Consider the following 14,816-nt stretch of genomic DNA (forward strand, 5'->3'; position numbering starts at 1 on the left):
CCCTCCTCAACATTTGAGGCGGCACAAGTTCGCTGGTGGGTACAATGTAAATCTTCCTTTGAACCAAGCAGGCAAACGAAGCCGGATGGCGGTCTGCAAAAATGATGTAGACGATTACTTGAAGTCGGCCTTGCCTTCCCGTGGCCAGTCGGTCTTCTGCCGGAGTGTGATAGTTGAGTAGCCCGCCTTGAATTGTAACTCGGCACTGGTGTATAAGTGGAAATTCACAAAGACGCCTTTGACATCATTACCATAATCCCAAAGATAGCCGCCCAAACTGCCGAATAGTTCCATCAAGGTTTGGAGGGCAACAAGCGCACCAGAACCACCTCTCACGCACGTTTTTGTTAGTTTTAGAGCTGGCAAGTTGGTTGATGTAAGTGAAGGATTTGTCATCTAAACTCATGGCCGTCATGATAGTGTTATAAAGACATATCTCGACAAAATCGGCGTATCGAGAATCGAGATTAAGGTGTAACATTCGTTGCGCGAGCGTGAGGAAAGCAATCGAAGCGCATGTCTCAGCACAGCAGCCTCCTTCATCCGTTCCTTGAGGGAGGAGGTAGTCAATTCCAAAGTCCTCCCGCTGTACCATAACACTGATGCCTCCAGTCAAGTACATCTCTCTATCAACCATGTTGTCCCACAGCTTATGCAGTGCCTGTGACCATGCTTGGACATTAGGTAAACCCTTCCACTCTCTGCGGAGAGATGCAACATGCCAGCAACAGTAATTAAAAGGTATTCAGCTCTGACAGCGTGTATTTAAGTTGTGTTTTGTGCTGTGATTGGAACACAAGCTTGGCTATACCAATAAGCCGTCGATTGAGGATATGAGTTCGACCGCAGCCACACGCTTTCGCCTCTCTTCTCTCTTTCCCAGCCGTAGAAGTGTTTCCCTTCATTTCCATCAGTATTTCCTCGTTCCATCAGAAAATACTGTGCCAGGTCGAGCTCTGGTATTACCTGTAGCAGCGTACAGTCGAAAAAGCGATAGCTCGATTTCAGTCTGACCAGGATAGCCTTTTAACTGGCCTTCTTCGTGGCCAAAATGGCTCCATGATGAGAGATACATGCTTCTTAATAGGCTTGAGAAGTAAATTATTCTTATAGTATTCCTTATGAGCAATTACGGCCTCTATGAGATAGCCGGCATTGTATCTGCGTCGCCAAGTTAGCTCCCTGAAAGTAACCGGACCTGTTTGACGACCTACAATTCATTCATAGCCCGGATTTTGGCCCATCTCTTTGCCGGTTCAACCACAATATAATGAACGTTTAGGTAGTCGTCTTGCTGCTGAGCTGAGCTGATCATGTCCACAAGTTCGCGGACACTCTGATCAACATCCTAGTCATACTCAACTGAATCAGCTAGAAAGCATCAAGCCCCCTCAATCCATTTAGCGATATCACTGTTCATGAATAAGTGGTATGGAACGAGCCAGATGGACTTGCCGTCGTAGATAGGGTGCCAATTGAGCCTGAAGCAGTCATACCGCCCAGTTGGTCGCAGCTGACCGAGTTGGGTACGAACTGTAGTGCGCGAAACAGTCTTTCGTCGTCTTGCTAGAGTGGATTCCCCCTTAGAGGTTGTCTGCTGAGACCCAGTTTGTGGATGCGACATGCTGGGAAAACAAGTCTGGGTGATAGCAGATGAGTCTGAGATCCAGGCTCCTGCTGATGTCGATAATCGTTGCCATGAGTTTGTAAGTGTGTGAGTGGTATATAACCTGTAGGGTGCGGCGTTGACTACGGGACGTATCTGAATATTGTTCCCCGCGTTGGTGTTGGAGACCAGAATGATATGCGTTCGAATGACAACCTTGAAGATGCATGGGCCTGACCGACATCTCATTCCGTCCAAGTTGCTTCCAGTGTCCCATTCAAAGGATGTCGTCGGTATTTTGTGTGGTATACGGATTCCTCCTTACGAGCACTACAGGCACTTGATATGAACACAACTATGGTAAATACACACGGTCTATCCAAAAATGGCATTCTCAATTGTCTAGTCTGTATAAGCCCTTTAGCTTTTGGTATTGGTTAGTATATAAGATTCACCATAACGCCGACATGGTAGCATTGACAAGACGTCCGTCTACACTGAGATCGTCTCTCGTGATATGCAAGGTCGCCCTAAACCATCAACGCCGTCTACAATTCGTTGAGCTTCGCGTAAACCCTTTACACCGAAAATATGCAACATGCTCCTCAGCTTCCTTTGTTGTCCCTGGTAGAAACTCCTTTCTCTGCCGATGTCTTCTTTCTCGAACCCACTGAATATAGCCCGCCGGCACTGAAAACAATAATAGCACCGAGGAGTGTACCAGGAACTAGCTTGTTGCCAAATAGCCAAATGCTTAGAAGTAGGCTGACGAGCTTTCGGATGTTGAGGACGATGGTGACGGTGAGAGCCGTTGATGCAGCGGCCAGAAGGTTGACCCCCCGGATGCAAGCATATTGAGTAAGAACATTGGTAATAAGGAATAGAATCTGACTGGGAATCTGGAACTTAGTGGTCGCCGAGCCGAAAACGCCTGGTAACTGTAGCGGGGTGCTCGTCATAAGATGAGTAAGAGTTCGTGCCATTGAAGGAGCAAAGGGCAGGAACAGAGGCAGAGAGAGGGCATGCGAGTAGAAAAGGTTTTCCTTCCACTGAGGGCCGTATTTGGCGTATGTTGCCTCCGTGTAAAGCCCCATGATGGCCGAAAGAAGCTGAGCCACGAAGAGGATCACTAGTCCAGTGCTGAAGGCTGGACGACCACTGCTTTCACTCGTACCCTATAGCCAAGATTCATTATTAGCGTATGTCTAGCAGAGCTCATAGAAGGAATGTCTACCTTGGCTTGAGCATCCGACCATGCAGCCAAGATGACGCCGAGTGTCAAGAGGACGACGGCAACAACTTGCATCTGAGAATACCTCTTGCCATATAGATAGCCTGCGGCCATGGTTGTGATACTTCCACCAGATCGAAGGATGATATGAACTGGAACGGAAATATCATAACTGAAGGCGTGGTTATTGAGAACATTGATGGTGAAGAAGAGAACAATGTTGAATATCCAACGGCTGATGGGAACCTTGTTAGGTGTAAGGAAGAAACGACTGTTCTTATCAAACTGAGCGACGAATCCTGTCACAGCGACGAAGAGAAATTGGACAAACGTCAAGAGAGTTCCTGTAATGAAAAGAATGCGTCAGTAGGTCACGGGGCCGCGGACGATTTTCATACCACTTGATGGTTCAAAGCTATAGAAATAACTCATCAGTCTCATAGCACAGTATGGATGATTATACACATGGGAAACTCACTTGACGATAGCTTCAAGAGCATAAACCTAAAGCCAGGATGGGTTGGGTCAGTCCATATGGCCATGTAAGACAATTGGTAGCGGGGGGCAGAAAATGACAACGTACATTTGAACAGCATCCTCCAAAGATCAAGCTTAACATGACACCGACTGTCAGTAATGAAGGCCCGACCTCGCCAGCCACCAGATTGGCAATGTTCTGCACTACTGATGACCTCGATCCTTGCTCCAGGTCATTAACAGGAGCGCCGTGAGAGGCGCTGCCACGACGGACCGAGCTCTCGAGGACCGTCATGTCGGGGGCTGCTGTCCTCTTGCGGAGGATGTGGGAAGATATTTCGGTCGCCATCTCTGTGGGATGGGAGGTGTAAATAGTAAAAAAAACAGGGAGTGACGGGTGGTATCCCTCAACAAAGAGCTCTGCTGACAAAAAGCGGCTGGGCTGATTTATCGGTGTTGCCCTTGTGTCTTGCTTGTCCTCCAGGTAATGAATGCAGAAGAGCCAAGATGAGACTGGGGCCGAGGGACACCCAGACTCCTCGATTAGTAGGTAAGGCTGGGCGTTGACCCGCACCAGGCCAGCGGTACCACTGTACCTGCATACTCACCAAGATTTCATTGGACCAAACCGTACTGGGTACACGGAAAGAGTTAGTGCTAGCTGGACAGCCCTATCTCATCTCAAGTAACTTGAATTCAACCAGACCATCCATCGCAGGTAGGTACTACGAGATGGAACATTGCTGCATTAGAGGTCATGGCAGCTCGAAAGCCTTAGAGATTGGCTATGAAGCTTACATAGGCCTGCGTCGCGATACAAATACAAATGGCGGATTGGCCAATAAGTGACCAAGCAATCAACTACTTGTGTTCTTCTCAGAGGCGTTGAATGCGGCCCCTGCATCTAAACTTACCATTACCCATCATCAGTCTCCCTCGAGACTCCACTGACTCGGATGGCGGGCGAATAGCCATCCATAATTTCAACTGGCTTCTTCTCAGGCATGAGTGGCATTTCTTTGATTCTCAATAGTCTCTTTGTGGTTTCAGCTACACGTGGCGACCAAACGCCAGCCAATGCATCCGTTCACCTCCCTCCCATGTGGCTCGTCCCGCTGGTTCATTCGCTTGCTTCATAGACAGATAGCCAGTAGCTCTCTATCGTCAGTCTCTTCAACGACCACATCCAAAGGGCCTCTTCCAGCTTTCTTCCTTCTCTCCGCATAGCATTCATTCCAAGCACTATCGATGATACGTGCTATCGCTTCTAAGTATAGTAGGTCGTGTTGTTCCATATTATCGTTTCCTACACCATCGAGATATCACGTCTTGCCCAAGAAGAACTGGGCAGATCCCACCATGACGGAGGCTGAAGTACTTATACTCTTGCTGTTGCGACTTCGACTTCAAGCCAGGGACTAGGTCGCTTAACTGTCCTACGAGATGAACGCCGTTACCATGGTCTAGAGTGCCGAGAAGACAAAGAGCTGTGCCCGCACGTTAGCCATGGTTGACATACAAAGGTGTGCTTCAGTTTTACTTACATTGTTCGTAGCTGCAATCGCAATACTGTCCTCGAAGGGATGCCAACTCATATGCAGGATCTTCTTGTTGAAATCGATCTGGTCCGCGTCTGTCTCCTTACGCATTCGCTGGCCCTGACCGCCTGGACTACCAGCCCTAGATCCACCCTTCTTGCCATTGGTGGCTGTTGGGCTTGCCGAAGCGTTGATTGGTGTGGGCACACCAACCTTCTTCGCCTTGAAAGCCGACTTGTCCGCCTGAAGGACCACCTCGACCTCCTTGTCAGGGTCTGAAGGATAGATCATGAAATTGTTGTTATAACTGCCTGTCATAACGTTCTTCGCATCACCAGAGAAGACAACTTCAAACTTGTCGAATATACTATCATTCTCGTATGTGTCACACAATCGTGGCCGGAGATGCTCGTGGATCGGTATCGTCTTTACAGGCTGTCGCTCCATGTTGATATCCCAAATCTTTACAGTTAGGTAATCGCGAGATAAGATGTATCGGCCGTCATGTGAGAACCGGACGTCGGAGATAGAGGAGATGATTTCGGAAAAGAAGGATCGCGACGAGGGGTCTTCTTCCTGCTCGAATACTACGAGTAGTCAGCATGCTTGCAATTATACAAGAACTTCAGGTGCACAAACGTTTCGCGTGCTGGTCGCATAGAGCACTCTCTCGCATGTCAGCAAGCTTGATGGTACCCTTAGAGCTGGCATACATGAACCAGTTGCAGCTCATGGGGTGGAATTCGGCTGCTGTGATCACTTCAGTAAGTTCCTCCATATTGGCAGGCTTGATGTCGACAATGTTGAAGCTTTGGTCCTGAATATTGAGGTTCCAGAGGTTGATCCGCAAATCATCGCTGCTGATGAAGGTCTCTCCGTCACTGTTCACCGAGATGCTGTTGATATGATAGGCATGTGCGTTGGCGTATGTCCGGCGTGGCACGGCGGCAACCACTGTGTCATGATGTGTGAGCCGAGGCAGCTTTAGGTCGGCGGCGTTCTTAAACTGATGAGACGGTAAAGGCTTGGGAGCGCCGCCACCACCTGCAATGCTCCCAGGAGTTACATCGTGAGAGAGATTGTTCTCCGCCACAACCTTGAGCGACTTCTCAAACACCTTCCATAGCTTGATTGTCTTGTCATTGGTAGACAACAGATAGTGTGAAGCGTTTTGTCGCCTGCACCACTTTATCTTGTTGATCTTTTCCTCGATCTCGAGGGACTTCAAATAGTCGAATTCGGGCTCATGTGACTGAAACTCGGTGTGAAACTTGTACTCGCAGGTTTTTTTCTGCATCAATGGTCAGCGGCGACAATAGATAGTGCAGCACCAAAGCTAAGCCGCACGCAAAAACATTCGGGGTGACGTACCGTCTCATTGCGTTCGAAGAGCACTACTCTACCTCCCTTGTCGCCAGTAGCGAGATAGTTTCCGGTATGGTCGAACTCAACCGTCGAGATGATATCAGCTGTATCAGAGCGTGGCAGTTAGTAACCATGATGGACAACTGGCTCTGAGGTAGGCAGAGGGTGGTGACATACCTTCGGTGATGTCCTCAACATCGCCCTTGTCACCAAAACACCTGCACACGACAGCTCAGCTTCACCTTCAAAAACGCGAGAGGAGCCCAATAAGGGATCAGGATAGATTACGTACTGCGTGAACTTCCACGTGGGCGAATTCGTCTCGCTATCAACCATCTTGGTGAGCGGCGAGGGCGGGGGTCAGGAGGGGTTGTGGTTGTTGATCGAGGGAGGCAAAGGTCAGAATCGATAGCTGTGGATTCGAATGGCGGGGCCAAGGCGGAGGTGAGGATTAATCGGAGCCGAGAACTTGGAAACAGCGGAAGTAGTTGAAGTTGACGAGTCGAGGCGACACGAAGGGAGATGGATGGATGATGGAAGCTACAACAGCACACGTCTGATCTGGTGTTGCGGTGGGTGTTGGATAGCGTAAGGTAAGGTGGTGAGTGGATGGGCGGTGGTGTCGTTTCTGGATATCGTCTTTTGTCGGCGCCGCAGTGGGGTCTACCAAGATATGCCGCCGTGATCTATAGACGTCGTCCAAAATTATCCTGTCCGATGGCAGGAAGGGATATCGAAGGCAGGACGGCGGAGGGCTGAATGATGCTAGGAGGTGGGCAGGCGTCCAAGGCTGAAGAATAATGGTCGGGTGGTAATGGTGGTAGGCTGGTCTGCTTTGGTTTGGACGTGAATGTGGATGTGGATGTGGGCGAGGAGCAGAAGCAACGGAGGGGCGGGCCAAAGAGATGAGGGAGGAGACAGCGAGTGGAGGGAGAGCGCTCTGAAGTCTGTGCTGAGCTGCGCTGTGCTTAGGTAGGTAGGTTGGTGAGCTGCCTACTGTACTGCACTGCACTGGGCTGGCGGCACAAGACCTGGCCACCAACTGAAGGTAGGTAAGATACCTCCTACTAAGGTAAAGGAAGACAGCTCAAGACAATAGTGGAGGTCTTGAACTAGGCACCTATGCTTAGCTGTAGTGGGTATTGTTATGTCTGTAATATATCGAGTTTCGTGAGGTTTACGTACGGAAAGGTTTCGCTGCAGACAAGACGGCTTATTTTGTGTCGACAACATATCAAGAACAAGCTGGGAAGGGCAGTGACGCAGCAGAAACAAAAGTCAAGCTGCTTTGATCTGATCCAGTTCGATTTCGGGTTGGCCTGGCCTGGCTTGGTTTGGGCTTGGCTGAATGATCGATGGGATAGGACAGTTTATGGTGGATCCCTCATGTCAGGTTCCCTACGTTGATGATTCTGCGAGAGAGACTGGACCACCTCCAGTAAGAGTGTTAAGCAATAGCTCAGAGCTGAGTTGGCACTTGGGTCCAGAAGCCCCAAGAGAGCTCCAAGGCTTCATTGCCTACAATAGGCTGTGCCTCAAGGCTAGACGCCACCAGCATACTAAAATCGATGACTTAACGTGCCTGTGTGGGCTGCTTCTGTTTGTGAGGGGTTACCGACCTAGTGACCCCAACAACTCAACCCTTGGAAGCCCAAGTTTACCTATCTTGACAGACTTCTGCGCATACCAGGGATATACATAGCTGTAAGCTCTGCTAGCGACGAGAGCTAGAGCCACCTAGGTAGGCATTCTAGTTCTTAAAAGTGAGGCTCACTGACAGGCTATTGCGTTGGGCGCTTCTACGCAGCTTACATCTGCCTTAATCCATATATTAGATCAAGTTTGATGTAACAGCGGGGTATGCTTGGATGACTTGACATCCATAGGAAGGTTTTCAGATAGACAGCAGGCAGCACGGTCAGCGCACGGTCAGCACTGGTGTGGTAAAAGTATAGAGCGCGATCCGTTTTGATCTCATCTCATTCAAGAACAACTACCTACCTACCTAGGCAAGCTTCTTGACTCAATTATACTCGTCAGAGCCGTTTCGGTGTCGACTCACGAGCGGTATCAGGCATTATTAACGTTTCTCGGAAATCCGGTGCCAAGCTCCATGCCGATCGGCACCCGCTCATCCGCCCGGAGCGGTTTTGACATGTGCCCCCCGGTTTAACTTCATCGCGGCTATTTTATAGTTTAATCATATCCTAGACGTCTACAGCGAATGAACCGAGGTGCCCATCATCAGGCTTCTAGAACTTTTCTATCAACCTCTCTACCTTCGAGTTATCAGATAAGACACTCAACTCATTGCCTCTACTGCTGGAGCAATAGCTGTTCATGCTCCTCTGCTGATATAGACAGCCATGGACAACGACAACAGACAACAACCGGGAGCACAACAACGAAACGAGGCATCTGCGAAATCGAAAGGAAAGGCCACAGATAACGATCCTGGAAAGTCTGACTCTATCACCAGCAGACTTCAAGCTTCTGGCAGGCTTGCTCTCCATGCCTTCGGAACTGGTCCAGATATAAGTGACCAGAGACCAGACGAAAAAGCTAGCTCCAGTGGCAGCAACATTACTGGCAGAAACTCATCCAGTACGGGCGAGGCATCATCGCACAGGTTGCGATCAATAGCCCCTGGTGAATCGTTACGCTCCCAGACAAATTTGGTTTCTGGCGCATCGGCGGAAGCATTTGACGCCTTCTTCAGTGCCGACTCCAATTTAGAGGTTGAGGATGCCAGTCAACATGGAAGGCTCCCAAACCAAAGCCACTATATACCATCTACGCCAAGCGCTGTTCTGGAGCAAGAGAAGATGGATGGCGCTGCTGTAGTCAACCTACTTGATGAATCATATGGAGCACTTGATGGTGTTTTGCTTGGAGCTCATGATCCGGATGCTGAGGATGAGGGCCTTACACCAGAGGCAGCTGCCAAACTGAGAGAAGCACTATTCACTGCAGATCCGGCTTTCTCTGGCTTTAGCTGGGATGATTTACTCAACTTTAACCCCGAGTTTCTTGACCAGGCAGGACCTGAAGCAGATTTCGAACGGCAGCTCCACTTTGGTACAACGAGTGCCGACGAAGTGAGGAATAGCTACCTTGATCAATGGGACAAGGTGTTAAATGGGTATACCGAGTATGTCTGGGGGGATTTGGAACCTCTGATAGCTGAAGCTCGAAGAGAAGTCGTAGAAGTTAAGAATCAAGGTCTTGATGCTGTGCCTCAGACAAAGGCACTGGATCGGCTACGACAGATTTTGGGCCATGTCCGAGGGTTTTGAAGAATCAAGTTACAGGTCGATCTCAAATATTTTGACCAACAGCAACAATCGTACTGGGGGTATAATGCATTTACGTGAGCATTGACCTTGACACAATAACTATTGTGAAGTTCATTGATTGAGTCGATTTTAGCTAAGTGCCAGGTGTTGCTCAGTCAACAGGGACCCATGACATCATCTCACGCCTAACCTGGGACGCTGAGCTGGTTGGCTTGCCTGTCATGTTGTTGCCCAAAGAAACAAGCTGAATGGTCTGCTCACTACTAAGGTACCTTACACAACCTTGTAGTGCTTGCGACGTTACGGGCTAAGCCTTTTAGTTAACGACCCCACTGGAATCGTCTTAGGTCCCTGACTTGGAGGCTGGACCTGGAACCTGACAAGGAAGCATAGACGAGGGCCGGGGAAAGGAAAAAGAGTGAGAGAGAGAGAAGACACGAGACGAGGATCTCTCCAAGGCTTCTCCTATTCACGAATTCAACCAACATTCGCTGCTCTTCGCATGATTTACCGGCCTGTAGTAGAACCTCTTGATGCCTTAGCCTCGTTCTCGCAGCTGAACCCAATCATCTCTCGTTCGCTTGCTCTCAACCATCGTCATGTTCAGTTATAGTTGCATCTGGCTTGGCCTCGTTGCAGTTTCTACATCTGCTCAGAACATTCCTCAAGTAGAAGCAATAGCAACGGCAGTATACGCCCCAGCATACTACATTCCGCCTGCCTCTGTCATCTTCAGACGGGACGATTCATGCCCAGCGAACACATTTCGATGCTCTGAGGAGCTTGGCGAGAGATTTAGCGACATATGCTGCCAAAACGGCCAAACGTGTGCCGTGGACGCCGACAATGAACCGGCTTGTTGTCCATCTGGGTGAGTGCTCAGAACTCTGATTTCTTTTTCGACGAACGAATTGACTGCTAACGATGCCAAGCGCTGTCTGCACAGGTACAGCTCCAGCCTCGGCCACTGGCGAACCAACCGCTGAAGCATCCTACGTCCCGAACTCATATTTCGCCTTCCCCTATGCTGCCACAACATTTACAAACGAAGCTGCATGCACCTCGGCCGTTGATGCCTGCGAAAAAAACTCGATCAGTGTGTTAATTTCCTCGGAGATGGAGGCCAATATGGTGTCACTATAGTTGTACCTGGTGGCGGAGGTACAACAGTTCAGGGCGGTGGACAGGCTTTGGGATCGTCATCAGCAACCGCGGTCTGCTCTAGTCTAAGCTCTCGTGCTTGCAGAAACGTTTCCAGTGATGACTGCTCGGATTATGGCAACGATGCCTCATCCTCCAACAGACTTGCCTTGTGTTTTGTGGGTTTTGGGGCCGGCATTGCCATACTCAACGTCCTGCTTTAGGTGCCAAACAAGCTGATATGCAGCTTGATACAAAGATCATGGACCTTGCAAGCATGATCGCTGGTGCTAGTGTACCGGGTTTGATTTATCGTCCTGCTACCGCTGCTGGGGAAGACATTTCTTTGCCTCGTTACTCAATGGGGTATTTGCGCTCAACAGAGCGAATGACTGCAGCTATGACGCATTTTATGAATAGCCTACGTTGTTATGGCTTGAAACTATGAAGTGTGCTTATCACATTATATATAAGATCTGAAATTCGCTCATGCTGAAAGACTTGATGGGCGCTTGATGTGGAATGTATGCATGTTTTTGGTTTTGTATATAGAATAGTACAGCAACAAATATTGACTCCGGTGACTATTCAGCCCTGTGTCGTCGGGTTGGCCACTTTTAATCTTTCGCCATGTATTACCTGAAATCTTTTCGATCTTGGTCTTGAGGGTATTTGCTTGGCGATGTGTTTGCTTCACTAGGTACTCAAACATTCCCAAGCCTCACTGAAAACGCAACATAGCTCAGGAGTTTCACAGTGGAAAACTGTACGGTTTCAAGCGATTCCATGAAGCTATAAGAAAAGGCTCGATAGTCCTTCCCCAAAGTTCATGATTATGCAGGAACCCACTGATTGAAACAACCTTCTAATGTCCTTCAATCGTCAGGTAGCAAGTTCAGTGAGACTCTAGATGCAGCAATAGGCTTTACTAACGAGGGTTGGTAGATGTAGTATACACTTGACGGCAAAGATCTTGATGGAATCATGACGAAGAAGTGAAGAAAAGTGCTCAGCCGTAGCCCTCTCATAGTCCTCGCAAATTGCCCCCTCATATGGACTCGGCAACAGCTGCTCCAATATTAGGTGATAGTATGTCCTCTAGGACCTCAATAATAGAACCCCTCGTATGTTTCTCCTCGTTTAAGTTGGCCTCGTCTTGGTCGCCGAAGGTCTCGCTTAGAAACAGCCGCGCAGTCATCTCTGCCTTGCCAAGCTGGACTTCCTCTGATCGAGAAAGGCGGGCACAAACCGCACTCAGGTCTTCGCTTCGGGCCAGCAACTTTGAAATGTTTTCGGCTCGTTCAACCACTGCGCTTGGCACCCCATTCAAAGCTGCACATCTACCTCCAAAACTCGACGTGCTATGACCATACTCAAGGTTGAAGAGGAAGGTCACTTGATCATCCACAAGTGACGCATTCCAGTCCATTCTGACGTTCATGTGCGCAATGCGTAACCCATTGTGATTTTCCAAATACCCACACTCGAAAACTTCATGAAAGTGCGTGGCAGCAAGTAGTCGAGGGCATTCGGGTCCGAGAGATAGGTAGTAGTCCAGTAACGCGGATAGCAGTCCGGCACCGTCATCGCCATTGGTCCCTTTCCCGAATTCATCTACCAAGATGAGGCTTTTGGGTGTTGATGATTTCATTGATAGCGCAGCTTGTTTCATGTCTCTTGCAAAAGCGCTCTCACCTCCAGACATGCTTTCCCTGGAAGACATGCAAGTCAAGATGCTTTCTGTGAGCCCGATTGTTGCCTGAACTGCCGGCACAAAACTGCCGATGTGGGCAAGATACACAATTATAGCTGCTTGCTTCAGATAGACGCTCTTTCCTGAGTGATTTGGCCCAGTCAGTACCAGAGCCTGAGGAGAGTCGTCTTGAACCGCCGCTATGTTTGATGTCCCTGTAAAGAGATGACATGGATTTGGGATGAAGGCCGGCACAACGAGTTCTTGCAGAGGATGGCGGCCTTCCTCGATGTGAATAATGCTTGCTTCCACCATTTGTGGTGCATGCCAATTGTACTTTTCGGCACCAAGCGCAAGGGCAAGTATTGCATCAAACTCACCACAAATCTCTGAGGCAAGCAAGAGATGCTCCTCGTGCTCCAAAACTTTACCTGCAAGCCCATGTATAATCTCCACCTCCCGATCTGCCTCGTGTGAGTTCAAGCCTGCAAAGCACTACTGACAACAAACTCACCTCCAATCTGGCAATACATGTCTCCGTATTCCTTGTCTAACTCTCTCATGTAGCTGTTTTTGTAGCACACTGCACCGTCCGCAGTAAACAACTTTTCCCACGCTGCAACAGCTGTCCCCTCTCCTTCATATTGCCCGTTACCTGTGAGGCGATTTGATTCCACCACTGTGAGGAAACCTATTTGTGGCAGAAAGATGCACGACCGAACATATTTACGTGCCCATTGTGGTAACTCCCTATTGAGTTGGTTGACAACTTCTGTCAGGAAGCTGTCCATCCCGTCATACCGTCTTTTTAGTTCGTCAAGTTGAGTATCTATTCCGGCTCTGACGGAGGATCTGTGTCGTTCCTTGGACTGTTCAAAATCGATTGTTTTGTTGATCATGTCTCCAACAACTACTAAGCCGGCCGGTTCGAGGGAATGAATCAGCTTAGTCAATACCATTAGCTTTAGCCGTCAGGTCACTTCCTGTGGCAGCTCCTTACTTTCTTGAAGATCACTATATCAGAGCCTCCATTAAACAAGCCTATCATTTCTCTGAGAGTCAGAGCTTGGGTGGTGAACTTCTGGATTGTTGCCCATACGCCCCTATCGAAAGATTGACCAGCAGAGGGAAACTCAATGCCTTTTCGCAACTGAGCTAAAGTGGTACGCATGTTTCGAACTTTGCGTAGGGTCGAAGTCAATTGTGCAAGTTTGTCGGCGTTGTCTGGTTGAAGCAATACTGCGATGGTTCTCTGCCTCTCCGAAATGATGTCGAGGTCCAACAGGGGTCGAAGGAAGAGTTGACGTAGTTGTGTACGTCCCTGAGGGGTACAAGCCAGGTGATGGAACAGTCCATATACAGAAAGACTTTCTTTCGAATTGCTCTTGTTCGCATCTGGTCCCCACGCTTGGCTGTTGGGGTGCAATTCGGTCTGCAGAAGTTGCAGTGACAAGAGAGCGTCAGTACTGACATACATGTAAGTATTAAGGGAAAACATGCGGATATCAACAACACGAAAGAGAACTCCGGCAACTTGTCCATCAGGGAGAAAACCAGCGGATCGTCGACGAAGAATATCGCCAAGTAAGGCGCCAGCACATCCTACCTGAAGCATATTAACATCCCAATCATAATACGAGAAGGGTGCACTTACTGATACCTGGCTACTCATGTTTATGCAACCTCCATAGCGAAGTTGACGGAATGCTTGCGACTCTGGTTGGGAAAGACCCAGTATGGATTCTTCACTTCCGTCCTCCTCAATCCCTGTGGAGAATACAATACCAGTAGCAGACAAAGCTTGAGAATCGAGGCTGACAAGTCGTTCGTGTGCCGTCTCGATTGAGAACTCTGACGACTGCAAGCCGCGGAAAATGATCCCTCCTGAGGCACCTATTCATGCCTCTTGTCAGTTGCTCATCCTATGAATTTGAAGATAAATGTATTCTCGCTGACCTTCTGATGCAGCGATCCTTTCTAGCTCGTCCCGGAAACTAGAAGGTGCTCTTGCCGATACAAGAAGACTGGTTGGTTGGATGTGGATAAGAAATTGCTCCGCAATGTCGAGTGAAGCCGTGGCAATGTCCTCAGATACATGGAGAATCCCGTCAGTAGTTGAGAAATATGCACACCCAACGGTGAAATTCTCCCTCAGATCGATGGCCATGACAACTTCATGTTGAATGGGCTCACTGCTGCTTCGAGCACGAGTGTCGGCACCGGGCGTCTGCGGTTCTTGTGAATCAGAATATTGTTCTTGGTTCCGGGAAGCAGGACCGTAGCGGATTGATGAAGAGGGATTGCGAGCTCGCGACCGTGTTGAGCCACCTCTGGAGGACAAATCACCACTGTTCCCGCGGTTGTAAGTGCGGCCCCTCCAACCTCTACCTCCTCGACCTCGACCACGACGACTTGAGCCAGAAGCACTCGAGCCTGGCGTCTTGGGCATATTGGCTGAGTGAATTTAATA

The 14,816-nt window shown here is 49.1% G+C and overlaps 6 protein-coding genes; 2 read left to right on the plus strand and 4 right to left on the minus strand.

The window, feature by feature from the left end:
* Positions 1 to 114: 114 nt before the first annotated feature.
* Positions 115 to 637, minus strand: FFUJ_01573 (uncharacterized protein; the record flags this gene model as incomplete). XM_023577206.1 has 2 exons in its annotated part: positions 115 to 205; positions 252 to 637. The coding sequence occupies 2 exons, from the start codon at positions 635 to 637 to the stop codon at positions 115 to 117; spliced, it is 477 nt and encodes a 158-aa protein (XP_023424008.1).
* A 1,574-nt stretch (positions 638 to 2,211) lies between these two features.
* On the minus strand, positions 2,212 to 3,663 carry FFUJ_01572 (related to UDP N-acetylglucosamine transporter (MNN2); the record flags this gene model as incomplete). XM_023577217.1 has 5 exons in its annotated part: positions 2,212 to 2,781; positions 2,841 to 3,181; positions 3,236 to 3,252; positions 3,316 to 3,341; positions 3,421 to 3,663. The coding sequence occupies 5 exons, from the start codon at positions 3,661 to 3,663 to the stop codon at positions 2,212 to 2,214; spliced, it is 1,197 nt and encodes a 398-aa protein (XP_023424009.1).
* A 1,114-nt stretch (positions 3,664 to 4,777) lies between these two features.
* On the minus strand, positions 4,778 to 6,553 carry FFUJ_01571 (RGB-1 protein phosphatase 2A regulatory B subunit; the record flags this gene model as incomplete). XM_023577229.1 has 6 exons in its annotated part: positions 4,778 to 4,801; positions 4,859 to 5,439; positions 5,492 to 6,143; positions 6,224 to 6,321; positions 6,395 to 6,435; positions 6,510 to 6,553. 6 exons carry the CDS (start codon positions 6,551 to 6,553, stop codon positions 4,778 to 4,780), a joined length of 1,440 nt encoding a protein of 479 aa, XP_023424010.1.
* A 2,030-nt stretch (positions 6,554 to 8,583) lies between these two features.
* Positions 8,584 to 9,513, plus strand: FFUJ_01570 (uncharacterized protein; the record flags this gene model as incomplete). The annotated part of the gene is made up of 1 exon (XM_023577240.1): positions 8,584 to 9,513. The coding sequence occupies one exon, from the start codon at positions 8,584 to 8,586 to the stop codon at positions 9,511 to 9,513; it is 930 nt and encodes a 309-aa protein (XP_023424011.1).
* Positions 9,514 to 10,112: 599 nt separating this feature from the next.
* Positions 10,113 to 10,877, plus strand: FFUJ_01569 (uncharacterized protein; the record flags this gene model as incomplete). XM_023577251.1 has 3 exons in its annotated part: positions 10,113 to 10,384; positions 10,446 to 10,609; positions 10,657 to 10,877. 3 exons carry the CDS (start codon positions 10,113 to 10,115, stop codon positions 10,875 to 10,877), a joined length of 657 nt encoding a protein of 218 aa, XP_023424012.1.
* An 824-nt stretch (positions 10,878 to 11,701) lies between these two features.
* On the minus strand, positions 11,702 to 14,795 carry FFUJ_01568 (related to MSH5-meiosis-specific protein; the record flags this gene model as incomplete). XM_023577262.1 has 5 exons in its annotated part: positions 11,702 to 12,810; positions 12,861 to 13,290; positions 13,347 to 13,952; positions 14,001 to 14,239; positions 14,303 to 14,795. 5 exons carry the CDS (start codon positions 14,793 to 14,795, stop codon positions 11,702 to 11,704), a joined length of 2,877 nt encoding a protein of 958 aa, XP_023424013.1.
* Between the last annotated feature and the right edge of the window lie 21 nt (positions 14,796 to 14,816).

This window comes from Fusarium fujikuroi, chromosome FFUJ_chr01 (genome assembly GCF_900079805.1).
Source record: "Fusarium fujikuroi IMI 58289 draft genome, chromosome FFUJ_chr01".
Classification (NCBI taxonomy): Eukaryota; Fungi; Ascomycota; class Sordariomycetes; order Hypocreales; family Nectriaceae; genus Fusarium; species Fusarium fujikuroi.